Consider the following 27372-nt stretch of genomic DNA (forward strand, 5'->3'; position numbering starts at 1 on the left):
TTAATTATACAAACATATGGGCGATCGTTCATCCAGTTCAGAAGCACTGGAACCAGCAGAGTCCATTAGTGATTTCTCTTTATAAATAACTTAGGAGAAGCAAGCACAATTGGGAAGGAACCGGCAGCGCTCACCTAGCATCACACACGCCCACTGACGGCACGCAGGCCGGGGAGGGGGCAGGCACCAGGAGGGCAGGTTTCCTCCCTGGGCCCCAGCAGCCCCGGCCCTCCAGATGCGGGGTCTTCAGGTAGTGGACATTTCAAGGCACATACGACTTCCCCACCAATAGCAGCTCCAGGCTCTGCCCTGAGCCCTGGTTCATATCCGAAACCACCAAGTTAATGCTTCACTTACCACACTCCCTTTGTCTACTGCTGTCGTTCTCGTTAGTGAGCATGCCTGCCTCCCCACAATGCACTGGGGCTGCGCGTGACACGGAGTCACAACCCCCACCCTTTACATTCTGAAGATGAGAGAGGTGCAAAGAAACCGCCCCCAATGTAGTGACGGTGTTTCAGAGAGCACCACTTGGGAAGTAACTGTGAGGGCATCTTTTGATGCCTGTCCCAGGAGAGGTACTGGGGGCAGGGGAGAACTACATCAAAGAGGCCGGAGGAGGGGCTAGAAGGAGGGGCTGCTGTGAGCGAGATTCAAGGCACTGAAGAACTGGACAGATGGGTGGACCTCAGGAAAAGTCAACCTGAAGTGTAGGGCCGGAGAGAGAAGGGCGGCTGGGGAGGTGACCTGGTCCCCTACTCCTTAAAGACCCCAATTCGACCACAATCTCCTGGGCTAGGGCAACTTCCTTCCTTCCAGCCAGGGGACCCAAGGGAGCCCCCGGGGCTCCCAAACCAGCGCAAGCCAGGTCTGGGGTCACCCTTCACAACCCACAGCCTGCTCTCTGCATCGCATGCTGCCATTCAAACAGCACCCAGGACGAGCTTGTCTGACATCAGCTATTGGAGTGAAATTATGGCTTTATAGGGCTCATTGTTTTTCCTAACTCTGTTGTCTCCCTCCAATCTGATCCTTGCCATGGTGCATGGGGCAGACCAGCCTTGAAGGACTAGGCAGACACACAGAGCTGCATCCCTTGGCATGGGCCCCTAGTCAAATATGCCCAATCCCAGGGGAGAGGGAGGAGGTGAGCAAGGCCAGAAACCTGGGGCCGCCTCATCACCAAGATAGCTCTGCACGGGGTTCAGACGGCCTTGAGCGCAGGCACAGCAGATGCTCACAGACACGTGCATGCGCTCACTCACACAGACACCGCGGGAGGCACTGAACTGCCAGCCTGGCTAGCACCAGAAATGCTACGGCCAGTCACGGAAAGGAGTGCCCAGGAGGACCTCTGGCCAGAAGGCCAGCAAGTGTTGTGACCGTCTGCCTCGGCCCACCTGGTCACACTGCCCAGTGCCTTCTGGGGGCCTACATGCTCCCAGCCAGGTCCCTCCAAGGCCTGTGTGTCGACACAAGTCCACAGGGAGCGCCAGCGCCACTCCTAGTTTCCTCTTGAGTCTCAGTGACGGATGGGCCAAAGGCTGCAGTACTGGTGGGAGGAGGGAGGGGCCGAGGGCCAGGCACGAGTCTAATACCCGGGCCAGGCAGGCCCTGGAGGCGGTGGAAACCCGTAGGGAGGGGCAGGCCCGGGAGGATACGGGGGCTGAGTGGGCACTGAGGGCTGGGGCTGTCCGGGGAAGCTGGGGAGCTGGGGCTGCATGGGGTAGGGAGGTTTTCCTCCTGCCGGGAGGTACGGGGACTGCTGAGGGTAACCAGGACTGGGGGCCTTGCCTCCCGCCAAGGGGTACCCAGGGCCAGAAGCACCAGGTGGAGTCCCGGGATAGCCCGCCCGGGATGGCATGCTCCTCTGTGGGGACCAGGAGTAGCCCGCAGCCCTGAGTCCTGACTGAGCTGCCGGGTAAGTGGGGCCCAGGGGCCCGCCATAGAATGAGGGCTGGGACACCACAGGGAAAGGGGCTGGTGGCAGGGCTCCTTGGGCGGTGGGGCCCACAGGCATGCTGGGGGACGGGCTGTAGGGCAAAGGGTAGGGAGGCACGGCTGACGGTGGTGGTGGCGGCGGCTGCGGCTGCTCTTCAGCCACAGGGGGCGTTGGCTGGGGCGCTGGGCGAGGCGGGGGTGGCGGGCGGGGTGGAGGGGCACTGCCGGCCAGCTCCTGGGAAGCTCTGGGCTTCCTCACCACTTCCTGGAGCTTTTCCACACGAACCCGGCGCAGGTGGGACAGCATCCTCATGGAGGAAAAGTTCTCCAGAAACGTTTCCAAGGGCACCTCCCCTTCCAGGAACTTCTCAGCCATGGCCTGGAAAGACATAAAGTCCGGTGACAACAGGGGCCTGCCGAGATTGCAGCCTCCTGCTTTCCCCAGGTCAGGGTTCCACTGCGGCCACCTCAGGCCTGCCTCAGGCACCCCCTGCCCTTCCCTGGCCCTATCTGGGAATTTTTCCTCACGCCCTTCCCACTGCTGACATGTTACACACGCACTGTCTCCCCAGGTGGAATGTCAGCTCCTGGAGGGCGAGATCTGTTTGTCATGGTCACTCTCCCCTACTTCCCCCGCCCCCACCCTGGCATCGTGCCAGGCACACAGTGGCCACTGCACGTGTCCGTTCATCACACATGGATGAACACTAGCCCAGGGGCTGGGCAGACCTGGGAGACCGAAGAGACCCCAGAGAGCGAAGCAGGAAGTAGGGAGAGGGCGGGGTGGCGCCTGGCTCGGTCCGGTCCCTCGGGGGCTCGTGCTGTGCAAGCTGCCCAGGGCCTTGCCCACCGTCACCCATTTCTGCTTCAGCTAGTGGGACTGAGTTCCTCTTATTTGTACCCAAAAGGGCCTTCCCTGGGACTAAGAGTGTCCTCCACTTTTGCCATTTACAAAGCTCCCTTGCCGCATGCTTTGCAGACATCTGCTGCCCCTCGCAAGGGCTCCAGCTCCAGGGGCCAACACCTGTCCAAGGAGGAGTGGGGGTCAACTTGGCTTCTCACCTCGGACTCTTCTTCAATCTTCATGCCTTCAATCTGCAGAAGGTCTAACAGCGTCCCTGGCTGCAGTGCTGAAGAAAATTTCTCTGGAAGGAAGGGCAGAAGAGCTGACATTTCAAAAGTGCCTCCTGATTCAGTGCTGAAGGCCAAACTTTCAGGAAAGGTGCTTGTGTGCATCAAGGTCCCGCCACCACCCTGGGGTCTACCGCAGAGTCCCTTCAGGTGGGCCCGTTGGGTGCTTTCAGTCCAGTTCCCTTGGGTCCCTTTCTAAGCAAAGAGCCTGCCTGAGCCCACCCCAGACCTTGGCCAAGCAGCCTCCCCTACGCCAGCCTGTGACAGGAGAGGACCCAGGCTTCAGAGTCCGACTGACCCAGCCCTGAGCCTGGGGAAAGTTACCTAAGCTGTGTGAGTATCAGGCTCCCTCACTGTCATGACCAGGACAGCCCCTCCCACCTCCCCAGGTGGCGCGTCCTGGGACACAGACGGCCGGACCAGCTCTGTAAAGCACAAAGCTGAGCTGGCTGCGTTAACAGCAGCAGCAAAGGATGCAGGCTCTCTGGATTCAAACCCCAACTCCACCTATTTCCAGCTGGTTAACCTGAGCCAAGTTCTTGAATCTCTCTAGACCTCATTTTTCTCATCTATAAAATGGGAATAACAACAGTATCTACCCTTTTATGGTTGTTGCGAAAAAATGTACGTAAAGCATTTAGCACTGGGCTCAGAACACGGTGAGCCTCAGGAAGCGTGGGCCCTTTCCCCTCCCGGGAAGGAGAGGGCATCTGCCCTTCTCGCTGCCCCAGCCGCCCCGCCCAGTCCAACCCGGAGTCAACAGAGGGGCCTCCCAAGAGCACACTCCCAGGGCAGCCACCCTACCTAGCTTTGCCTTCTGCTCCTGGCACCGCTCCACAAGCTTCCAGAGCTCCTGGTATTTGTCAGAGAGCACTGAGCGGGAGACCTCCAGGGGACCCTGGAACTGCAGGTTCTGCTCGGCCAGGCTCCGGTTGGTGGCCAGTGCCATCTCCCGTGCCAGCTGCAGGTCCTGGACCTAAAAGGGCAGGACAACAGACCATCAGAAAAACCTCCACCACCACTCGTCTCCCAGCAGGCTGGGCCAAGGGCTTCAGCGACTCATCGCTCACCGTGGGGAAGCCAGGGTGACACTCAGCCTTCAGCTACAGTCAGACAAACCTGGGTCCAAACCCTGAGCAAAGTACTCTGTCCCACTTAATCCCTGACCGTCAGCCCAGGAGGTGGCTACACGTGGCGAACTGGCACTGAAGGTCAATAGCTCACACAAGGCCACATGATTAAGGCCCACGTGGGGTGTGCAGAGCTCCACGGAGGGGTCGGTGGACCAGTTTACATAAGAAAGTTTGGAGGCTTTATAGGAGGGAAGGGACCAGAAGTCCCCACCACTTATCCCCAAGCTTCGGAGTCAAGAGACCTACTGTGGTGGACTAGGCGGCCCAGGCCAGACCCACAGGCTGGATGTGTGATGAGGCCCCCAAATAAAATTATTTCAAGGGGTGAGAAAGCCAGGGCCCTGGACCAGACCATGACACCGACTCAGGAGAGACTTGTCCCTCCCTCCTAGGCCACACATGTCCCTCTGAGAAGCTATACGATGAGCCAACAGCGGGGCCACCTCAGACGTACCCTGGGATGCACCTGCCGAAAACGCTTCCCCACGGGCAGCACTCTGCCCCAGGCTCTTCGCTGCTGCCAGCCGCTGAGGCAGAAGCCACGGAACCCTGGCCAGCTGTCCCATGACCCTGTGCATTTGCCAAGAACTCCTCTTTACTGAGAAGAGGGCTGAAGAGTCAGACCCGTGACACTGAGAGGGTGGTGACAATACACTGACAGTACCATGTGGCACCAGAAGAGGACTCAGCACCCGCTCCCAGGTGCAGGGCACAGCCCGGCAGGACCACCTCCGAGCCGCTGGCCCTGCACCGTGCAGCTTCTCCACCATGGGCAGCGTGTGACAGACCAAGTCAGACTGGCTTTTATCCCCCACCAGGCACAGCAAGCCTGTGGGCACCCTGGAAGAAGGGGCTTTCAGGGGAGCCTGCTCTCCCAATCCCAGCCACACAGCCTCAGGTCCTGCGCTCCAGATCGGGCCCACAGCCTGCGCCTTGTGCTCTAGGCTGGAAAAGGGCTGCCGAGGCATCTGCCCACCTGCTACAGGCGGGGCTGCCAGGCTCTGGGACTGCAGGACCCACGGTCTGTCCAGCCTAGAGCCCATCCTGCTGGGTCCTGACAAGCTGCCCCGACAACTGGGCTGTCTGGTTTCCAGCCATGAACACCCTCTTCAGCCACTGGACAAGCACGCTGACTTAGGGACACAGACACTGGTGAGTTTCAATCTCATTTCTATTAGTCACGGAAGGTTTTCTTTACGCATGTGGCTGACACACTGTGCAAGGCCTGAAGCCTTCCTGCTCAGGCGCCCCCGCAGAGCCCTCATACGCATCCACCAACAACTCTACGCTGTATCCTCTTCCCCTAAATCCTGCCCTTCCCATTTCTGCTGTCTCCTCACCACCTGCCAGAACCTTTCTCACGAGGGGTTAATGGGCACAAACCGAGAGTCAGATGGAAGGAGAAAGTTCTAGCGTCCGACAATGGACTAGGGTGAGGCAGTTAGCAACACGTGTTGTCTGTTTTAAAGGACCTAGGATTGAGGACTTGAAATGTTCCCAACACACAGAGATGATAAATGCTCCAGGTGAGGGACGCCCCAAATACCCTGACTTGATCACTACACACTCTGTACATGTAACAAAACATCATGGGTACCCCATAAACATGTAAAATGTTATGTAACAATAAAAAAATATCTTTCTCCGTTAGGAGTCCTCCCAAAGTCACTGAAAACATGTCAATAAGACAGTTGTGGCGCCCGCCATGCCTCCACCCTGCTGTGCAGTCTTCTACACAGAGAAACAGCCTCTGCCAGCTCTCTTCCCTCCACGCGGTGTCCACGCCCCAAACTAAACGAGCTCCTATCTCTTCTCACAATCCCACAGTGATCCAATCATCGCTTTACAGCCCACGGTGGAAACGCTAGTCAAAGGTGTTTGGAAGGTCTACGTAGTTCACCAGGCTTCGCTGCTGCCTGATGCATTTGAGTATTTGGCCTCAGAGGATTCAAATCGATTTGCAAATCGACTGGGCAGGTGTGGCTGCAGGCCAAGTTACCTTTTGCCCAAGAGGTTGTTTCTGCCTACATTTCCCGTGAAGCTATGCTGCATCACAGATGCTGTGAGCCTCCCCAGCTCTGTGCACTCTGGAAGCAGGCCTTCGACTTCCCGTGACACTGTGCTCACAGCAGAGCCAAGAAACCCTCGGTGCTTCCTATGTGATGACCCGAAGATGATGGAATGAAGACCCGCGCTCTACCCAGAACCTGTGCCAGGTACGAGCAATGCCCCGGCACAGCTCACAGCCTAAGTAACCACTTGAGTGGCCCTGGAGCGTAAGCGAGACAGGCTTTGCTTCACACCCTCGCTGGGTGAGCTCAGCTGGGGACAGTAATAAAGCCTTGGGCAGCAGGACACTCCACACAGTCCCCAAACCTCTCCTCACATCCTGCCCTCCAAGAGCCACCTCCAACCCCAGCAAAGATTCCTCACTTGGGTAGCAGCAGGCAGGGGCTGGGCAGAGCACAGGCAGGGACAGGAGCAGGGGACGGGCCGGTGCTTACATCCTAGGGCCGGGGAAGTGCTCTGAGAAGGGGCACAGCACAGGGAAGCTGGCTGCGGAGCTTTTTTTTTTTTTTTTAACATACTGTGAATTCACAGAAGAGACATACCACACCTGTTCATCAATGAAAATAAAAGTATACTCCAAATGCTAATCAAATGAGCTTGGCATTATTTGTGTTCGTGTGTCTCCCTCACCTCGGGGGCAGGAGGCAGGAGCTTCCAGAACAACGGGCGGACTGCAGCCACTCAAGGGGTGACTGCAGGCATTTCCAGCTATGTGGCCACATCTAGTTGCTGACCTCACAGGGGAGTCACAAGGTCACAGGAGATGGGGAGGGCAGGGAAAGTCCTTTATGAAGTGTAAAGCTCTGTACACACACAAGGGTGACAGTTATTCCCACGAGGGCTCTGTGATTAGGAGTTGAGAGGATTAGGTGCCAGTTACAATAAGAAACAACATCACAGAGGAGAGGGGCTATATCTGGCTAAGAATGGCTTCTGGCATCTTAGAATCACCTGGAGATACAGGGTCACACGAGGGCCCTGAGAAAGGTGGTTAAAAAGCCATACCAGTGCTTTGAGGAGCTGCCTCAGATTCCGGCTGGAACGACAGTGTAGACTCCTGGGGCACCTGGGTCCCCGGGGAGTGCCCGGAGTCCGAGTCCACGTGGGGGCCCTGGGCTCCCTAGCACTGCCGAGAACTCCCAGAGGACCCAGGAACTGGCCTGAAACCTCAGGGGCTCCTCTGGCTGGGTCCAAACCAGGGTGATGTCCACAGAAAAGGGAGATGAATTTGGCCAAAGCTCCTAACAAGCAGCATTCTTTCACATGGCCTCTTAAAAAGTCCCATCTGCCGGCCTTTGCTGGGCCCAGAGTGGCCTCCCTCTACCTCAGAGGACTCCAGGGCCAGCCGGTCGATCTCCGCCGAGTCATTCTGCATCTCCTCCAGCTCCTGCAGGGTCTTGTCCTTCAGCGTCTCCATCTTTCCCTGGGAACACAGAGCACCACCCAAGTGAGGAAGGGGCAGTTCAGGGGGAAGGGACCCCCGAGCCCATAGATCTTACTCATCAAAAACCAACTGGGGTTTCCTGCGATGACACCACTCCCCACGGAGGGTCAAGGAGGGGCAAGGGTCCCAGTGAGCACATTCCTGAGGCTCTGCCCACCCCTCTCCCCAGGGAGACCAAGGAACTGCTCCTCCCACCCACACCGGGAACAAGAGGGTAGGTGAGAGCACTCGGCAGCCAGCAGGCAGGACCACAGTCCCTCAGGTGCCGGGTGGAGCACCCCAAGGAACAGACAGGAAAAGGCAGGAGGAGAGAGCCAGGCAGCAGGGACAGAGACTAAATTTGGCCCAAGGTTGCCTGCAAGCACTGATGCCAGCATGCCCTCTGGCAGGTGTCGATTTCTGTCTGAGCCAGAAATACCCCGACCTCCATGCACAGGGGCTTTGCTGGCTTCACACCACAGGCTCAACTGTGTCACTGCTGGTTATATTTAGCACTCGATAACCTCAGGTTTCCCTCAAGAATTCCCTGCAGTTGCAGCCTTCTCCACATCACAAAAACAGACTGTTACATGAACGTCCTTATCAGAGCAGGGGGGAAAAAAATCACCCAATTGGCCTCTCAGGCAATCAGGAAGAAAACAAATTGACTGATCCGAATAGGACATCTGCTTTGTCCGAGAGCTGGTGCCAGGGTCCTCTCCCTGTCCCTCTGCCCAGAGGGCCATCGATTAATTGACAGGTCACAGCCAGGCCCAGGAGGGAACCCCAGGGACTGAGGAGACGAGGCACTAACACACCCCACACCTGCTTCCTTTCTGCTGACAAAATCCTCCATTTTCATCTGGGTCTTATCTTTTCTAGATGTGTGTTTCATAGCTTTAACGCTGGCTTTTCTCACTACAAAGGTTATGTTAGTTTTCAAAAGATTCCAACAGAAATCTAGGGTCCTCCACACCCTCCGGCACCAGTGCTCAGCTAGGGTGAGCCAACGCTGATGACTGAGCCACGCAGGCATTTTGGAATCAAGGACCAGGGTTACAGATGTGTGGACGGAAGGAACCTTCTCCAGTAGGAAGGGAACGGCATCTCCTAGGGCCGTCCAAAAGATGAAAGGAGAAACTGATAAACAGTGCCGAAGTGCTCCTGTGTGCCAAGAAGTCCTGTGCACACCTCGGGGGTCCCCTTTCATGCTCAGAAACGCCCTGGTTGAAACAACAAATCATACGGCCACCCTGCTGACAAAGAGCTATCCAGATAGGGACACAAGAACTATCTGTATCTCCTGAGGGTTGAATGTAGCTCCCAGCCTCTGAGCAGGGATTGCCAAACTTCAGTGTGCACCAGGGTCCCAGGGAAAGCTGGCTGACAGCGCAGGTGCCCGGCCCAGCCGCAGAGCTCCACATCAGTACGTCAGGGCAGGGCCCAAAATCCAGAGTCCGTCCCGGAGACACTGACACAGCTGGTCCAGGGCCAGATTCTGAGAAAGACGATAGCTCCGTGCCAGTCGGGTCACAATGGAAGTCACTGGTTTCTAAGCACCTGCAACGTGAGTTTTCCCTGCACTGTCTCTCCTCATGAGGTCAGGGAGCAGCAACTGTGCCACATGCGGACGGGAGACCAGAAAGGTCAGGGAGGTCGCAGCCAGCAAATGGCAGAGCCAAAATTCACACCTCAGCCTGCTGCTCCAAACACCCCTGGTCTAAAGCTGGAGCCAGGGAACAGCAGACTACGAATGCCCTGGGTTGGAACAGAACTCCAGGAGACACACCGCCAACACGCCACAGACACCAGTGAGTCTGCCACAGCAGAAGCGCCATTCTGAAGATACCAGAACTTAACAGGGGCCCAGGCTCCAGACAGGCAGAGCTAGACTGAGTCCAGGCCCTGCCACCTGCCAGCTGTGGGACCTCACACAACTGGAACCTCCCTGAGCCTCAGGTGTTTCATCTGTAAAACGGGTCTAACAACAGCACCTCCCTCACAGGGTTGGTGTGAGGTTCCGTGAGAAAACGCAGGCAACATGCTGGCTTGGCGTGAGGCCTGGACTGGAACACACACTGGTGCAAGATTCCAACAGCACAGAAATTACTTATTATCACCATGTCCTCTGGCGTGGCCCAGCGGAGAACTTGCTGAGCCACGGCAGCTCCACCCAGGGAGAGGCCTGCCACGGAGCAGAGTGCCTGCTCGCTCCTGCAGTCAGGGCTGAGCACAGCAGACACGGCAAGGCGGAGGATGGGAGCCCTGGCGTGGGCAGCTAGCTGACCACACACAAATAGCGCGGTCGCCAGTGCTGTCGGTCAGAGCACCCCGTAGGTTCCGTGCTCGCTCTCACGCAAGGAGGCTTCCACGCCCAGGGAGGGTCCGAAGCAGAGCCGAGCTTCCCTGGGATGGGCACCAACTCTCCCCCCAGCCACACACCATGGGAGGTGTGGCCACACGCACAAGTGTCACATTTAAGGCAACACAGCCTCGAACAACAGATCACAAACTTTTTGGTCTCAAGACCCCTTTTCACTCCCAACAGTACTGAGGACCCCAAAGAGTTTTTGTTCATGTAGATTATAGGTATCAGCACTTACCACATTAGAAATTAAAAGCGAGGAATTTTTAAAACACAAGAAGAATATTCAAGCACACATCCCACTAGCCACCATAACGATGACTGATCACAGGTTGCATAGCCTCTGAAAACTCCGCTGTATACTCATTCGAGAAAGAGGGTGAAAAGGAAAATAATTTCTTAGAATTATTATGAAAATCATTCTAACCTCATGGATGGCCTCAAAGGGTCTTTGGAGACGCCCAGGGGTCCCTGGAACACACTCTGAGAGCTACCAGCCTACAGGTATGGAGTATACTCTGGAGCCAGCCTGCCTGGGTATGAATCCCAGCTCTGCCACTTACCAGCTGTGTTATCTAACCTTTCGTGCCTCAGTTTCCCCATGCATAAAACAGAGCAGTGCCTAGAACACAGTAAGCACCCCATAAGCAACTGCCGTCACAACGACCCTCAAGACCATCTTATACAGCAGCATCAATGTCACCCGACCTCCCAGAGGAGGCAGAGAGAGGTACGTAACTTGCGCAAGGTAACACAGCTCTATGGCAGGGCCTTAACCAGTCCGGGGGTTTCTCAACATGTGCATCAGCGTCACCTGGAATCCCTGCTTAAAGGCAGACTCCAAAGTCCCCCTCCAGACCTAGAACTTCAGAATAGCCAGGGTTCTTAACGTAATTTTTAACAAAGGTTTCATTATAACTAAAGTACACAGATAAAACTAGTTTGGCTTCTATTTTCTTCCTTCTCCCTTTCTCTAACACTCCAAGGGAACTGGGGTGGATGTGGCCCCATCTGACAGAGGAAAAGCAAAGACCCCAGGAGAAGAAGGGGTCTGTCAACCAGCCACGGCAGAGGCAGGATGAGAACGCAGGCTGTGCTGTTTCTACTCTGCCCAGGACCCCAATGTACTTCCCTCCAGTGACTACGGCTTGGCCGTGTGGACAAGGTGAGATGGCGATGCCAAGGTGCACAGGACAGGGGTCTTTCTCTCCAGGATTTAAGCTCTAGATTTGCAGGCCCCTGACAATGTGGATGGCCAAGTGAGGCAGCGTCAGAGTCGGCCAACACGTTATCAAGACCAACAGGCAGAACATCGGGGCTACAGCTCACAAGAAGAGAGCCCACCTCCACGGGGGAGAGTCACACGAAGACGATGCCTGCCACAACATCAGGCTGACAGGCCACGGATTCCCACCCTACCTGGAGGCCAAGCTGGGGAAGGGCCCAGGTGGTTCTACTCAGCTGCCGCCTCTTCTGCCCACGGCCTCTCCTCTGCTTCAGAAGGCACTGCCGGCACGTGCAAGACACACATGTCCCCGTTTCTTCCAGAATGAGGTGTGCTCAGCACCCTGCTCCCAACTTTTCCAAATAGCCAGAGGTCAAACGTTCTCTTTTTGGGGACTCAATTTTCTTCATCTATAAAATGGGTAAACAAACCCTTACACTCACATGGCTCCTTTCTTCTGAGATCAAAGCCCTCTATAAACTCTCTCGTTAATTTATGTAATCACTCTAGTAAGTAAAGCGAGCACAGGGCTTAATTACCCCTTATTTCAGAGATGAAATGAAGCCCAGAAAGAAATAGGAAGGGTACTGCCTCAGGTCCTATATGCTTTTGGGGGTCAAACCACCAGAGGCCCCTGTCCCTTCCCTCCCTGGTGTTTTCATTCCACCAAGGCCTTTGCCCCACCTGCTCCGCCCACCACAGGGTGCAAGGAAGATAAGGAGTTTGGCTACAGATAAGGCCCAAGATCCGGAGATTGGCAGCCTACCCAAGCAGGCTGCCTACCCCGGCCCCTCCCTGCCCCGCCTCCAGGACAGGCGGCTCCTCCACCACTCACACAGCGCACAGGCCGGGCGGGCAAGTACCATCTTGTGAGGTTTACTGCAGCATCACCCGCCCCTGGAAGTTACCACCACCTTTCGCTCCCAAGTCACAGACCCATCACCTGCTCCTCTGAGCCACCCAGCGAGGTCGGAAGCAGCAAGCACTTCTCTGGGTCCCTAATTTGGAAAGGGAGGGAGAATAGGAAACTATTTTGCACGAAGGGCCCACGAAGCTGCAGACTAAGAAGGGGCCCCTGAAGCCCCCTGCTGGCAGCATCTGACTCCCAGTCACCCAGCGTGGGGAAAGGCCAAACCAGTGCTTCTCGGAGTGGCCACAGCCACCCGAGATATCTCGAAGTAGAGAACTAGGGTTCCTGAGATGTCATTCAGGGACCCAGAGTCCATGGGCTTTTGTTTCTGGACGGTCTGGCAAGGCCAATTACCAGGACCCTCCGCAGCAGGGCCTTGGCCTGACGCCTCCCATTGCCAACCTGCCCAGCAGGATGCGGGGACTGCTCTGGTGACATCTGGCATTTGCTGTTGGGGAAGGGGAGGAGACAAGTTGAAGGAGCGAAGAAATAAGCCCCTCGAAGACAAAGAGAATGTCTTATTCACCTGTGTCTTCCCAGTGCCCAGCCAGACAGGCTCGCAGACAGCTCAGAATAATGTTGCCCAAAGAGTAGTGGAGGAAGGGCGGGAGGGACAGACACGGCAGCCAGCCAGCAGATGAGTCCTGTGAGACGAGGAGGTGAGGACAGGACCCTCTTCCACTTATTCGTGCCTCCCTCCATTTCTTCACTCCTCTACTGAATGAACACATACTGAGCAGTTAGTGTGCGCCAAGAACAAGGCCCCACACAGAGGGAGGAAGGATAAACTCGGGCAGAGGGTTCTCACCGTGAGCCAGACACAGCCTTGACACATAAAAACTGATCCTAACTCTCGAGTATCTCGGTTTGGTTTTTTTTTGTTGTTGTTGTTGAAACAGAGTCTCACTTTGTTGCCCAGGCTAGAATGAGTGCCGTGGCGTCAGCTTAGCTCACAGCAACCTCAGACTCCTCGGCTTAAGCAATCCTACTGCCTCAGCCTCCCGAGTAGCTGGGACTACAGGCATGCGCCACTATGCCCGGCTCATTTTTTCTATATAGATTTTTAGTTGTCCATATAATGTCTTTCTATTTTTAGTAGAGACGGGGTCTCGCTCTTGCTCAGGCTGGTCTCGAACTCCTGACCTTGAGCGATCCACCCGCCTCAGCCTCCCAGAGTGCTAGGATTACAGGCGTGAGCCACCGCGCCCGGCCTCGGTTAGGTTTTAAAAAGGAAAAAAAAAAAAAAAAAAAACTTCATAACAAATCACTGTGCATACAGGTGAGAGGGGCCTAACAGAGGGAGGGGGACCAGTGGAGCGAGGAGTGGGGGGTGCGCAGCTCTCAGGGCAGAGGGCCCGGCTGGGAGCAGCTGAGCCCTGTGGGAGCCACTGCAGATCCGAGGGCCGAGAGAACGGGAGGGCTGGCAGCCGCACAGGCTCACAGGCACAGCGGGACAACAACTCTTTTTGGGGTGATACCATCAACTCGAAGGTGATCAGGCTGGGAACACGGTGGGAAAGCGATGCATGAGCTGGTCTGTGTTCCTTGCACCAGGAAGAGAAAATGTGTCCCTGTTGCCTCGCTAAGAGCCCCTGAGAAGGGAAAAGGCTTGCTTTTGTTTTTTCTTTTTTTCTGAAAAAGTTGTCTCCTCTGCAGTTTTCACCTCCACCAGAGGGCACAACCCCAGCCGCCCACAAGGGCCAGGCCTGCGAGTCAGAGGCCAAGCGCCAGGCGGGGAGTGTGTCCAGCTGGGAAGCGGCCCTGGTGCTCCGGGCCCCTCCTGCAGGGGGGACGGCAGGCCCAGCCTTGCCAGACCTGCCAGCTGTCCAGGGGAAGCTAGAAATCCACATCTAGGAGAATCTCCACATTTTAAATTCCAACAGCCAACTCAAAGTTGGAAAAAACTCTGGGTGGGCCATGAAAACCTGTGGGTTGCAGTCGGTTTTTAACCTGAAATCAACACCAAACCCTCAGTGGGAGACACGTGCAGGGTGACAGATCACAGAAAAGGGAGTGGCGGGGACAGAGGAGAGAGGTGACAAAGACACCCCACAGGAGTCCTGAGCCCCACCTTCTGCCACAAAGCACTGAGTGGGGGTGGGGGTGGGCGCATAGCAAAACCTGAAAACCCTGGCGCTTTGCAATCAGAACCAAGGAAGAAGCATTTCTGGGTGCAGCCAGGCCCTCCTCTCGGGGACAGGGAAGCCTTGGCCAACTGGCACCTGCTGCTTTTATCTCTGGTCTCAACTTCTTTCCATTACTTTGTATCTTGACTAAATCGATCCCACAGGCCTGGAGCACAGGGAACACGATCTAGTGAAAGATAGCACAGGCCAAAGTGGATTTAGGCCAAAGGCAGTGCCATGTCCCCAAGCAGGGGAGGCTGCAGAACCTCACAGAGGACAGGGGTGGAGGAGGATGCCGGGGAGGGTTCAAACTCATGGCAGCCTTCCAGATATGTCCTTATCAGGGAAGAAAAGCAACTTACTGATGGTTCTTGCTCAATGAGGATCTTTGCCCTCATTGTTCAACTCAAAAACGAATAGTTTCAACTGATCAGAAATCTCTTGTAAGAATAAACTTTAAAAGGAAAATGAAGTTGGAATGCAAAATGCAGCATTTTCTAGGCAGCGAGGGCGCTGAGCTCAGAGTGTGGCATGTCGGTCGCAGAGACAGCCTGCAGAACCCCTCACCCCTTGCCTCGGTCTAAGTGGTTGATGCCAGCTCTCCCCAACAGGATGCAGAGCAGAAAAGCACAGAATCTGGGGGCAGATGCCCTGGGTTTGTGCTTCGGCTCCACGGCTCTGTAACTATGTGACCTTGATCGAGTCCTTTAACCTCAGCTTCTTTACTTGGAAAATGGAGCACCATGATGATAATCCCACCTTAGGGCTACCGTGTGGCTCAGAAAATCAAACAGCCCTGAAAGCGCCTTGCAAACTCCTGAGCACTGAACAAACATGAATTATTCTGCCTCTCAGGTGTAATCTGATGATTAGGGGTGACTCCTGAAACCCCTGGGGTACAATAATGAGCCAAGCAAAATGACTGCTATTATTGAACCATAACAAAGACCCTGTGATCAGGTAGGGTGCGTTCCAGCCTCTGTCGGCTCCCAGCACAGGTGCCAGCCAACCTTCACTTGCCAGTGACTTCAAGCCTGAAATCACACTGCAAGGAGAGTTGTGAAGTCCCTTGGTTTCTTATAAATTCCCCTCAGCCAGCTATGGCATCAGAAGAAGTTGTTACCATAGCAACCTGCGAAGTTCAATCCGCATGTGTTACAGGGAACTGGCCCCATCCCACCCCTCATGTAGAAAACACCTGCTGTTGCCTTAGAAACCTTCCTAATCCTGATGCTTAATGAGGAAATATGTTTTGACCTGATCTAGTTTTCTTTTCCCAGAATGATTCCAGCCATGCACCAAGTGCCAGACTGTTTAGTTTCCTAACTTCCCACAGGACGTAATAAAAACAAATCCAATCATCGCACTCTTCTCCCCTGACTCAAAGTACCACTGAAGTGACCTTCCCCATAATGGGGAAAGTTGGCACATAAGCCACAGAAAGGGCGACGTGTATGGTTTTCATTCTTTCTAAGGAATTGCTGGGGTGGGGGTTGGAGATCCTTCCCCACCCACCGGGGCTAAATAGTTAAGACTTCTTGTGAAGGGGCCTCAGAGCCAAAGATTCCTACATCTAAATCCCCACTAGCTATACAACCTTGGGCAAATCATTCAGCCTTTCTCATTCTGTTTCTCAGGCAGGGCCCCCAAGCGAGAAGACCCCGGAAGGATGAGCCCGTGACTGTGCTGAATGTGGGGGGCACTCGGGAGTGGCAGAAGACTTCAGGAAATTGGCTTCTCCACCCCATGGGCTAAACCACCCGGCTGGCTAGGCGCTGTGTCAGCACAGGGCAAGCTGCAGGGCCCGAGCCCCTCCCAGGGGCCCTGGCTCCTCACTTTCCTTGGCTGACCCAGCCCCTAAGGGGACTCCTCCCAAACCTGAGGAACCTCCCCCTTTCCCCTGCTTTCCAGCATCCCGACTCTAAATGCCCATGTCCCCACTCACCAGCTTTTTCTCTCCCCAAACCAGACTTCCCTCCCAATCTCCACTTCCATCAGTGACTTCAGCTCCAGACTCCCACTTCCAATCTTCTAGGTCAGCTGGGACACACGGGTCTCCCTCATCTGGGATGTCCAATCATCAAGTTTTATTTGGCCAGGTGCACTTGGGGATGGCAGTTTCCTAAGTGCACCCATCTCCACCCCGTGGCAAGCTCCAAACCAGTCTTCCTACCTCCACTGACTCTGCTCACACCCATCCCAGCGGCACCTCTGGATTAGTTTTTCCTATCACACGGCTTCTGGCTCCCTCTGCCTTCCCTGTCCCCCTCCTCCCTGTATCTGCCACCCGTCCTTCCATGGGGAGGGCACAGTTAAGCAGCCTGACCAGTCAACTCGACGCCTCCGTCCTCTTTGCCCACTTTCTCGGCATGGCCTACTCCTGTCACTTTCAACATTTTTTAAAGGAGAAGAAATTTTTTTTTCCAAACAAAACATTACCCCAAACCCCACTACACAAAACAGATCACAAAGGACACGCTCTGGGCGAAGGGGCAGGGGAGAGCCCCCCTCTCATGACCCCCTGACCTCAAGGCGGCCCCTGAGGCACCTTCGCAGAACACCGTTTGAACACCACTGCCTAACCCCTCACCTCTGTGGTGTCAGCCCTTGCCACCCCCACGCCACCCCCTGCTCAATACCCCTCCCCAACTCCCTCTCAGCTGTGACGTCTGCCCGGCAGGACAGAGAGAGGGAGGCTTCACCACCTCTGCCCGCTGCCCTCCCGAGCCTCACTGACCCGTCCATGAGACAGAAGGACACGCACACGGCTCACGTGCACCGAGCAGAGCGCTGTCCTAGGTGCTCTGCACACGGCAACTCACGTGATCCCGCAAGGAGCCTACGCCACCGTACATCCTGGGTTTCCCTCATCTCACAGAGGAGAAAACTGGGCCAAAAGGAAGCTTCGTGCCTGCCCACAGTCCATAAGGAGGAAATGGCAGAGCCTGAATTTCAGCCGGGGCGCCTGGCTTTGGGGCCCCCGCGCTTCCCCACTACGCGAGGCCGCCTCTCAGTCAAGTCCACGTCCATGGAACATGGCGCGGCTCTGGGGACTATAAATAGCCGTTATTACTGATATCTTTCAACTAGATTCCCAAAGAGTAGGACTTACACTATGTGAGGAACCTAGCCTAATACCGTCCTCAACCAGTACCAGAGCAGGAACTACTCTCTCTCCCTTACCAACTCCTCGGCCAGGTGCCCGCCCCGGAGCCACCAGCAGCACCAGCAGCAGCGCCTCCTCCGCCTCCTTCACCTCAGCTCTGCAGGGGAGACCCGGGATTAAAGGCTCAGAATCTGGAAGTCAGAAGCCCTGCGCTCTCGGTCACTTACTGGCTGGGGAGCTTGGGTGCGTAATTTAACTTCTCCGTGCCTCAGTTTCTTCTATAAGACAAGGCTTTCGTAAGGATGAACTGAGTTAGTGCCTAGAAAGTCTAACGTCTGGCTCTCGTGCAGAGATCAATAAATGGTGGTGGTTTTTATCATCACGGCTGAGCTCATGCGACAGCCCATTCTTACCTCTGCAACTCAGGCACTTTCCCTGAGGACTCTGAGGGGACAGAACCTAAGGTTTCTCCAGAGATGGCAGCAGGCAACAGAGCAACACAACACCAATGGCCGGATGTAATCGGATCAATAGCATTCAGCATCAATCAACATGACAGCCAAGAAACAAGTGATTTAATAAGCAGCCTGTTCTTGAAACTTCCTGACAGTAAAGCCCAGCCATGGGGCAGCCTCTTCCTTCTTTGGCTCATGGCTCTGACCTGAGAAGAAAAACATCCTCAGCAATTTCACACCAGACTCCCATTTGTTTCTCCTTTGTCCTGACTGGCTCAGAAAGGATTTCAATCCGCAATCCGCAGCTGTCGGTCTTTCCCCACCCCACACCTCTAATCTGCACAGAGCGAGCTGAGCAAGCAGATTCAATTAAGAAAGGGTCAAGATGAAGGTCAAGGCAAAGGTACACTCAGAACAAACATCTACGAGTGTGTACAGGTCACCCAAGGTGTGTCTGTTCAAAGCCCAAGGTGACGAGACTCTGTCCTCTCTGATGTTTGGCCATCAATAAGGTGGGGCAGCTGCAGACCCTACGCACGCCAGTGGTAAGCCTGACCCGATGAACTTGTGGGTCCAGCAGAATCATAAACAGGCAGACAGGTGTGTTGAGAGTTATAGTACAGCCACAGAAAGAGAGAAACCAAGCCAGAGCCTCCTCATATCTACTCTGGTCTCAGGTAGGAATCCATGAAGGCCATTATCAAACAGGTAAAAGGTGGCCATGCTGTATCAGCAGCTGCACTGAGCTCTGGACTATTTTCATCCTTGTGCAGAACGTATGTCCTGAGCCAGCCTCGCCAGCAGCTGCCCACTGGGTTCTAACAGGTTGGGCCCTCTCCAGCTCTCCTCCACATACCCCAGTAACCTCTAGAGAACCCAGTCAATCCAAGCTCTTGGGGCCCTGCTTTAAAACCTTCCATGGCTCCCCAGTGCTTAGGTATTACGTTCACAATCTTGTGCTCCTTGGCTTGGTATACAAGGCGCTGACCCCCAAACTCCCTTTCTCCAAGGGCTGCTTACCCCAACCCAACTCCTGTTCTACCTTGTATTCCCAGAACAAAAAACATACTCCAGTCACCTGCCAAATACTGATCAATAGATCAGTAAGACAGAAATCCTGCCCTTCAAGGAGCTCACAGCACACACACCCTTGTCTTTGCTCTTGCTGTTCCCGCTGCCTGGAATATGCTTTTTCACACCTCCTCCATCTGGAAAGTGCCTGCTCATCCCTCAAATGTCAGCAACCCTGTGGAGCTTTCCTTGCTCCTTCCTCTCAAAGAATTCACCCTGCCTTGCCATGGTATGCTGTAAATACCACACAGCATTTATTATTTAGGGATCAGCATGTTTCTGCAGCAAGAATGTGGCTCCCGAAGGGCACAGCCCATGTCTCACTCGTTTCTGCATCCCAGCACCAAGGTCAACGCTGAGCACACACGAGGCACCCAATGAGTGCTTACCAAACAGGGACTTCCACTTTTGGCCAACATGGAGGAACAGGCACCAGATTTACTCTCCCACCTCAAACAACTACAAAGCCAGACAAAGCCAGGCAAAATAAGTGAAACAATAGTTTTCAAACACTGGGCATGGACAGCACAGAAGAGGAATCCCTGACGGGGGAAACAAACAAGGTGAGCTCTACAGTTGACCCAACTTACTGCTGAGAGGTTCTCCAGGCCATGGCACAGGGAGTTGAGGAGAGGAATTCAGAGTCCAGGGAAGCCAAGGTTCAGAATTCACAGTGCAGAGTACCAGAGAGGAGGGAGCTACAAGAGAACCCCAGAAACCTGCAGAGGGTCCTCTAGTGCTCGCTAGTACTGATCAGCACCAATCAGGACTAGTGGGGAACAATCCTGGGACCTCAAATGGAGGCAGAAATAGTTTTTGTCCCCACCTGTCACAGTGGGAAAACCTCATAATTCACAGGACATCAGTAGAGTACTAGGGGGGATATTGCCTCAGCAGTGAAGAAAAATTAGGCCTGCTTTAAAGGCCATTCTGTTCCCAGTTAATAAAGCTTAAGAGAACAAAGCTTAAAGGATCAAACTGTTTCCAAGTAACTTAGGTGTCCCAAAACAATATCAAGAATATTTATAGAAATATAGAAATATTCAGCACCCAAGAAGGTCTAATTCACATCTGACAGCTAATCAAACAGACATACAAAAGAGCAAGAAAATATGACCCATGATAAGGAAAACAATCAATAGAAACAGACGCAGAAATTATATAGATAATAAAACCAGCAGGCAAGGACATTAAAACAATTCCTATAACCACATTCTATATGTTCAAAAAGCTAAAAGAAAGACTGAGCATGTTAAGTAGAGACACAGAAGATATAAAAAAGACCCAAATCAAACTTCTAGAGAAGAAAACTACAATATCTGAGATTAAAAGTATACTGAATGGGAATATCAGCAGATTAGACACTGCAGAAGAAAAGACCAGTGAACTTGAAGGCACAGCAATAGAAGCTATTCCAAATAAACCAAAGAGAGAAAGAGAGAGAAAGAGGAAAAAAAAAAAACTGGTGGGAAAAATGAATTACCAGAGGACTGTGGAACAACTTCAAGCACTCTTACATACATGAAGTCCCAAAGGGAAAGGAAAAAGAAAAAGGAACAGAGAAAATATTTGAAGAATTACTGGCTGAAAAATTTCCAAATTTGATGAAAGCTATAAATCCACAGATCCAAAAAACTCAATTAACTCCAAGCACAAGAAACATGAAGAAAACTACACCAAAGCACATCATAATTAAACTGATTAAACCCAGTGACAAAAGCAAAGCAACTAAAAGGGAAAAGACACATTATGAATAGAAGAACAAAAATAATAGCAGATTTTTCATATGAAACAATGCAAGCAGAAGACACTGAAACATCTTTAAAGTACTGAAAGAAAATTAGTTAACCTATAATTTTCTATACCCAGGGAAATAGTTTTCGAAAACAAAGCCAAAATAAAGACTTCTTCAGACATCCAAGAGCTGGAAGAATTCACCACCAACAGACCAGCACTAAAAGAAATGTTAAAGCAAGTCCTCAAGTCAGAAGGAACATAAAACAAGACAGAAATTTGGATCTACATAGAGGAATAAAACACATGAGTAAATACAAAAGAACTTTTCTATTCCTTTTAATTTCCTTGCAAGATAATTGACTATTTAAAGCAAAAATAATAACAATGTATTGTGAGATTTATAATATATATAGAGGTGAAATGGATGACAACAGTACAAAATCTAGGAGGGAGGAAATGAAAGCATACTACTGCAAAGTTCTTACACTAAAGTGGTATAACATCACTTGAAGATAGACTGTGATAAATTAAAGATGTATACTACATATCTTAAAGCAACCATTAAAAAAAAGTGCTATAGCTAATAAGACAGCAAAGGAAACAAAATGGAATCATAAAAATTACTCAACCCCAAAAAAGTCAGAAAAAAGGGAAAGGGGAACAAAGAACATGGGACAGATTGAAAACAAATAGCAAGATGGTAGATTTAAATTTAACCATATCAATAATCACATTAAATATTAATAGTCTAAACACCCCAATTAAAAGGCAGAGATTATAAGATTGGATTTTAAAAAGCAACATCCATCTATAAAGCTGCCTACAAACAACCCACTTTAAATATAAAGATACAAATCACTTAAAAGTAAAAAAATTTATTGCCAGGCACAGTGGCTCACATCTGTAATCCCAGCACTCTGGGAGACCAAGGCAGGAAGATGGCTTTAGGCCAGGACTTCAAGACCAGCCTAAACAAGAGTGAGACTCCCCCCCCTCGCTACAAAATATAGAAAAATTAACTAGGTGTTATGGTGGCATGCACCTGTAGTCCCAGCTACTCCAGAAGCTGAGGCAGGAGGATCGCTTGAGCACAGGAGTTTGAGGTTGCAGTAAGCTATGATGATGCCACTGCATTCTAGCCAGAGCAATAGATCAAGACCTTGTCTCAAAAAAAAAAAAAAAAGTAAAAAAATTTAAAAAGATATACTATAACTTTTACATCTTGATTTTTTTAATTATAGAAAATGTACATAATAAAATTTACCATTTTAGTCATTTTTAAGTGTACAGATCTTTGACATTAAGTACATTTACTTTGTGATACAACCAACACCACCACCCCTCTCCAGAACTTTTTCATTACCGCAAACTGAAACTTTATACCCATTAAACACTAACTCCCCATTCTCCCCTTCACCCAGCAGCCACCATTATACTTTGTCTCTAGGAACTGGACTACTCTAGGAACCTCATATAAGAAGAATCGTACAATATTTGCTTTTTTGTGACTGGCTTGTTTCATTTAGTATAATGTCTTCAAGGTTCATCCAAACCGAAGCATGTATCAAATTTTCTTTCCTTTTTAAGACTGAGTAATAGTCTACCTAATATATGTACCACATTTTGTCCATTCATCTGTCAATGGACACTTGGGTGACTTTCCCTTTTTGGCTATTGTAAATAATGCTGCTATGAACATGAGTGCACAAATGTCTGTTCGAGTCCCTGCTTCTTTTGGATATATACACAGAAGTGGAATTGCTAGATCATATGGCAATTCTACCTTTAATTTTTTGAGCAATTGCCATGCTATTTTCCACTGGCTGCATCATTTTACATTCCCACCAAAAATGCACAATCTTCACCAACACTTACTATTTTCTGCTTTTTTGGTAATAGCCATCCTAATGGGTACAAAATGGTATCTCATGGCAATAACTGGCATTTCCATAGTAACTAGTGATGTTGAGCATCTTTTCATGTACTTATTGGCCATTTGTATATCTTCTTTGGGGAAATACCTATTCAAGTCCTTCACCCATTTTTTAATTGGGTTGTTTTTTGTTGTTGAGTTGTAGGAGATCTTTATATATTCTGGATATCAACTGCTAACACTAATTTTAGAAAGTTGGATTAGCTATATTAATATCAGACAAAGCAGATTTCAGAGCAAAGAATATTTCCAGGGACTAAAAGGGTCATTTCATGATAAAGGAGATCAGTTCTTCAAGGGAATATAATACTTATCAATGTTTATGCAATAACACAGCTTCAAGACACATGAACTAAAAACCACAAGGAGGCCGGGCGCGGTGGCTCACGCCTGTAATCCTAGCACTCTGGGAGGCCGAGGTGGGTGGATCGCTCGAGGTCAGGAGTTCGAGACCAGCCTGAGCAAGAGCGAGACCCCATCTCTACTAAAAATAGAAACATTATATGAACAACTAAAAATCTATATAGAAAAAATTAGCCGGGCATAGTGGCGCATGCCTGTAGTCCCAGCTACTCGGGAGGCTGAGGCAGTAGGATCGCTTAAGCCGAGGAGTCTGAGGTTGCTGTGAGCTAAGCTGACGCCACGGCACTCACCCTAACCTGGGCAACAAAGTGAGACTCTGTCTCAACAAAAAAAAATAAATAAATAAAATAAAAACCACAAGGAGAAATGCACAAATCCAAAATTAAAGTGAAGGAGTTCAGGAAATTTCACCCCAAAATATGACTCCTTGGTATAAAGAGTATTTTCAGAGATCAACAAAGCATTGGAGGGGGCTTTCCTTTTATAGGCATAAAAAGACTGACCCAATCAGAAGATCAAAGGGGGCCAATGGACTTCCCTTTCTCTCCCTGTTATCTCAATTTATTGCAGAATGCCACCAGACTTGGCCCAAAGCATTTAAAATGTAATACCTGTCTCTGAGGTTAATTTACAAGTCATCTGTTTCCCCACATCCATTCATCCTCCCTAGCAACCCTTTATCACCTCTAAATAGAATTACCTACACTCCTCATTCCCCCCTCCTCTCTAAAAGGCATTTATAAAAATATCTGAACTTCATTGGGATATTCGGTAATCATTCTGTGATTCTCTCAACGTACATGGTAAATAAACCTTTCTCTTATTAATCTGCCTTAATTGTGAGTTGATCTTTCAGAGAATTTTCTGGGGAAAGGGCAAGCTTCCCCTCACCCCTACAATAGTCACAAGTTTCAATGTCCCTCTCTCAATAACTAAAAGAACAGTAGACAGAAAATCAGTAAGGAATAGAAGAGTTGAACACTACCACCTTGACTGCATTGAAATTTATAAAACATTTGACCAAACAATAGCAGAATACACCATCTTCTCAAGTGTTCACACAACATTTAGAAGACCACATCCTGGACCATACAACAAGTCTCAGTAAATTTAAAACAATTCAAATCATACTAAGTATGTCCTCTATTTACAAAGAAACTAAATTAGAAATCAACATTTATCGGACAGGGCAATAAAGAAACACTATAATGCTGACTTTGTCCCTTTGACACTTATAATCCTGCTTGAGAAGGGACTAAAAGTATTCACAGGCCTTCAATGCAAGGCCTACCTGGCCTGAGCTATCTGTCTGAAGTTTATGGTGGAGACACCCTCTGCTCCTCTTGCTCCTCTCCTCTCCAGCCCATCCTAAACCCCAGGAGCCCTACTTGTCAGCCCCAGCTAAATCAAGACAAACCTGTTTGGTATTTGTTTAATGGTATTCACATAAACCAGTAAGAGCAGATAAAGAAATGAAGTAGAGGAGGCACCTGCTAATTAAATATGCCTTTAAAGCTAGGAAAACCTCAAAGACTGCTGCCGTTACAGAGACCTCTCTGTCATGGGGCAACCATTTGGGAACAAATCAAAACCTTCCAGAAACTCTACGTCCTCCAAGGAAACTTGTAACAGAATTTCCACACAACAGAGATTCAACTGGATTAAAACAAGGTCTTCAGTGACCTGATTATGTCAGCCTGGAAAAACCCTACTACTATTGGCCAACAGTGTCCAGAAATAACTCATGTGGCTAGTTATCTTAATGCCCTTTTAAGGGTAGATTAGCAAATTTCAAAGCAATAAGAAAACAATCCTTAGTAATATATCACTTCCAAGCTACCACTGGCCCAGGAAATCTAAAGTTCTCAAAGCAGTGTTTCCTGAACTTGCCTTACACCCAGTGCACTTGTTAAAAATAGATTTCGAGTCCCCCTCCAAACAATATTACAGAATCTCCAGAGGCAGGCTCTGTATTTTTAACAAGAATCACAGATGATTCTTAAGGTCCAGCAAATGTGGGAAATAAGAAATCTAAAAGGCAGTATCACAGAGGAAAATGCACATTAGTCTTGAAATGAGACTGACTTGTTAAAAATCCTGGCCACTTTCTGGCTGTGTGACACTAGCCAAGTTATCTAATATCTCTACAACTCACTCACTTCATCTATAAAATGGGATCACCACCTACTTGGACATGTTCTTAAAATTTAGTATATTCAGAGAACCCCTAGAACAGTGCCTAGCCTATGGTAGCCAAGCAAATAATCAGAGCTATTGTGACCAGCAAAACAGTCAGCAGAAACTGCTCAGATGAAGTCTACAATGAAAATTTTCTACTTAATGGGAATTACAAAGGCACAGAGTCAGATTTCCAAGATAATCTAGGAAAAAGGCTTTCTGGGCATTATGACTGGCCAAGAACAAAGACTCCGGAATCCAATATTTCACCCCAGCAGTCCTCAGTCCAACCCAGAACTACAGAGTTCAGGTCTTTGCAGAGTTCAGGCTTTGCACAACAGCCAAAGTAAAGAGTCTTTCCTTCCCAAGTCCCTCTGTCACCACAACCTCCAGCTCTAGGGCTGAGAGTCACAGAACTGAGAGTCAGGTGGCAGCACCTTGGGTGCACCAGCAGGAAATGGGACTCCTGGGTAGGAGGCACAAAGCCAATGAAGGGGGTGGGAAAGGCCCTGGGCAGCAACAGAACTGAGATAGTGCTGCAGTGAAGGGAAGTGAGTCTGTGAAAAGTTTCCGGGGCTGAAGATGGACACTCCCAGGGTGAGTGAGCCCAGACAAGGTGTAGCTGAGAAAGGCTAAAACCGTGAGATGCAGAGTCAACTCTGTCAGTCACTCACAACATAGCACTAGGTAGGTAACTCCTTCTCCCATCCATAAAGTGAGAAATCACCTCACCTGCTGTGAGAATAAAATGGGGAACCAGGCATGTTCTGGGTATATATGCGCCACTGACCTTTGTCAGTGAAGCTGGAATGTCCAAGTCTGGGTTCCAGAATAAAACACAAGAACAGAGCCAAGGCTGCAAGCCCCAGCCTCTCACCGCCCTGGGGAAAGGGCAAAAGCCAGGGAGCCAACGACCAGAATCCCAACCTCACTCTGCCACTGGTCTTCCCTGGGCCCTCTGGCAAGTCAGACCCCATTCTTAGGCATCTGTACAATGGGCAAACTGGCTTTAACGTCACTAGAATTGTGACAGCAAGACGCTCACATTGGACCAGAGGCTGCAGAGGGGTGATGTATGGAGCGCGGTGGTGAGGGGCGGGGTGGAGCTGGAGGTGAGACCGGGGATGGGAGGGGGGACCGGGGCGGCGCCTCGCACCCTCCCTTCCCTCCCACCGCTAGGGGCTGGGGCGCCGGCCCTCCGCCCGAGTCACGCGCCCCTCGTGCCCAATCACCGGCCTCTGCCAGGGTGAGGGGGACGGGCGGGGGCGCGCCGGGAGCCACTGCCAGCGCCGCCCTCACCCCTCATGCTCGGCCCCACCCGCCTGCGGTAGAGCCGGGACCCTCCCCAAGGCCACCTCACCTGCCGTGGCCACCGCCGCCGCCGCCACCGCGGGTTAAACCACAGCCGCGCCCACACTTCCGGGATCCGCGAGGCCCGCCCTCTCCCGCCGGATGTGACACCCCTCCAACGTCCGGGCGCCGGCGCGGGCGACCACGCTGGGTGTCTCGCCTCGCGCGCCTCTGGGTTACCACCACGGCACCACCACCGCACACTGGCGGCCCCCCGGGACCACACCCGCGGGAGGGCCCACGAGACCCTCCCGCGCGCGCTGGACGCCCGGCCCTGCCCCTGCTGGCCACGCCCCCCGAGAGACGCGGCTCACTGGGCGGAGACCAGGCCGCTCTGCGCGAGTGCGCCTGCGCAATCGTCTTGTCCCGTCTCTAGTGGGCTCGCGAGGGTTGGACCGTGCCTGGCCTTGGGGAAGCTGCTCAAAGTGCCCCAGAAGTACCTAGGGCAGTCCCTGGATGGGCTGAGCTCAGATTGAGGAGCCCTTGGGCCAACCACACGCTCATTTCCATGACACAGTTTGTCCCTAGGACTGGAGTGGCAACAGACTTAAATGTCCCCAAAAGTAACCCGTTTCCCAAGGACCTAGTCTACACTTTCAGTCCGTTCTGTGTGCGTAGTGCTTTATAAAGCACAGACGGCCTTTGCATCCTCACCTGCCCAGAGTGACAAGGCTGATGACCAATGAAGCAGGGCCCTGATGCTAGCGCAGTCTTCTCTGCACAGCTTGTACTGAACAGCCAGGCCTGGAGGTGAATCCCAGTTCCTGTTTTGCCTCTCAATGGTGTCACAATTGTCACTTTGTAAAAGTGGGACCCCAGGAGACTGGCTTCTTAGACCAAGGAAACCGAGCTGCC

General features: G+C 51.7%; 1 protein-coding gene across 3 annotated transcripts; it reads right to left on the reverse strand.

Moving 5' to 3' along the window:
• VPS37C (VPS37C subunit of ESCRT-I) lies at positions 1-26542 on the reverse strand. Of its 3 annotated transcripts, none has more exons than XM_069470087.1 (5): positions 26528-26542; positions 7600-7698; positions 3877-4048; positions 3004-3086; positions 1-2320 (listed from the first exon to the last, which is right to left on the reverse strand). In XM_069470087.1, the coding sequence occupies exons 2-5, from the start codon at positions 7690-7692 to the stop codon at positions 1592-1594; spliced, it is 1077 nt and encodes a 358-aa protein (XP_069326188.1). In that variant the 5' UTR covers positions 7693-7698; positions 26528-26542; the 3' UTR covers positions 1-1591. The 3 variants fall into 3 exon arrangements, with proteins under 3 accessions (XP_069326188.1, XP_069326190.1, XP_069326189.1); XM_069470089.1 differs by lacking the exon at positions 26528-26542 and adding an exon at positions 16270-16338; XM_069470088.1 differs by lacking the exon at positions 26528-26542 and adding an exon at positions 11483-11524.
• Positions 26543-27372: the final 830 nt, after the last annotated feature.

The sequence above is a fragment of the Eulemur rufifrons genome, chromosome 6 (genome assembly GCF_041146395.1).
Source record: "Eulemur rufifrons isolate Redbay chromosome 6, OSU_ERuf_1, whole genome shotgun sequence".
In the NCBI taxonomy this organism is placed as follows: domain Eukaryota; kingdom Metazoa; phylum Chordata; class Mammalia; order Primates; family Lemuridae; genus Eulemur; species Eulemur rufifrons.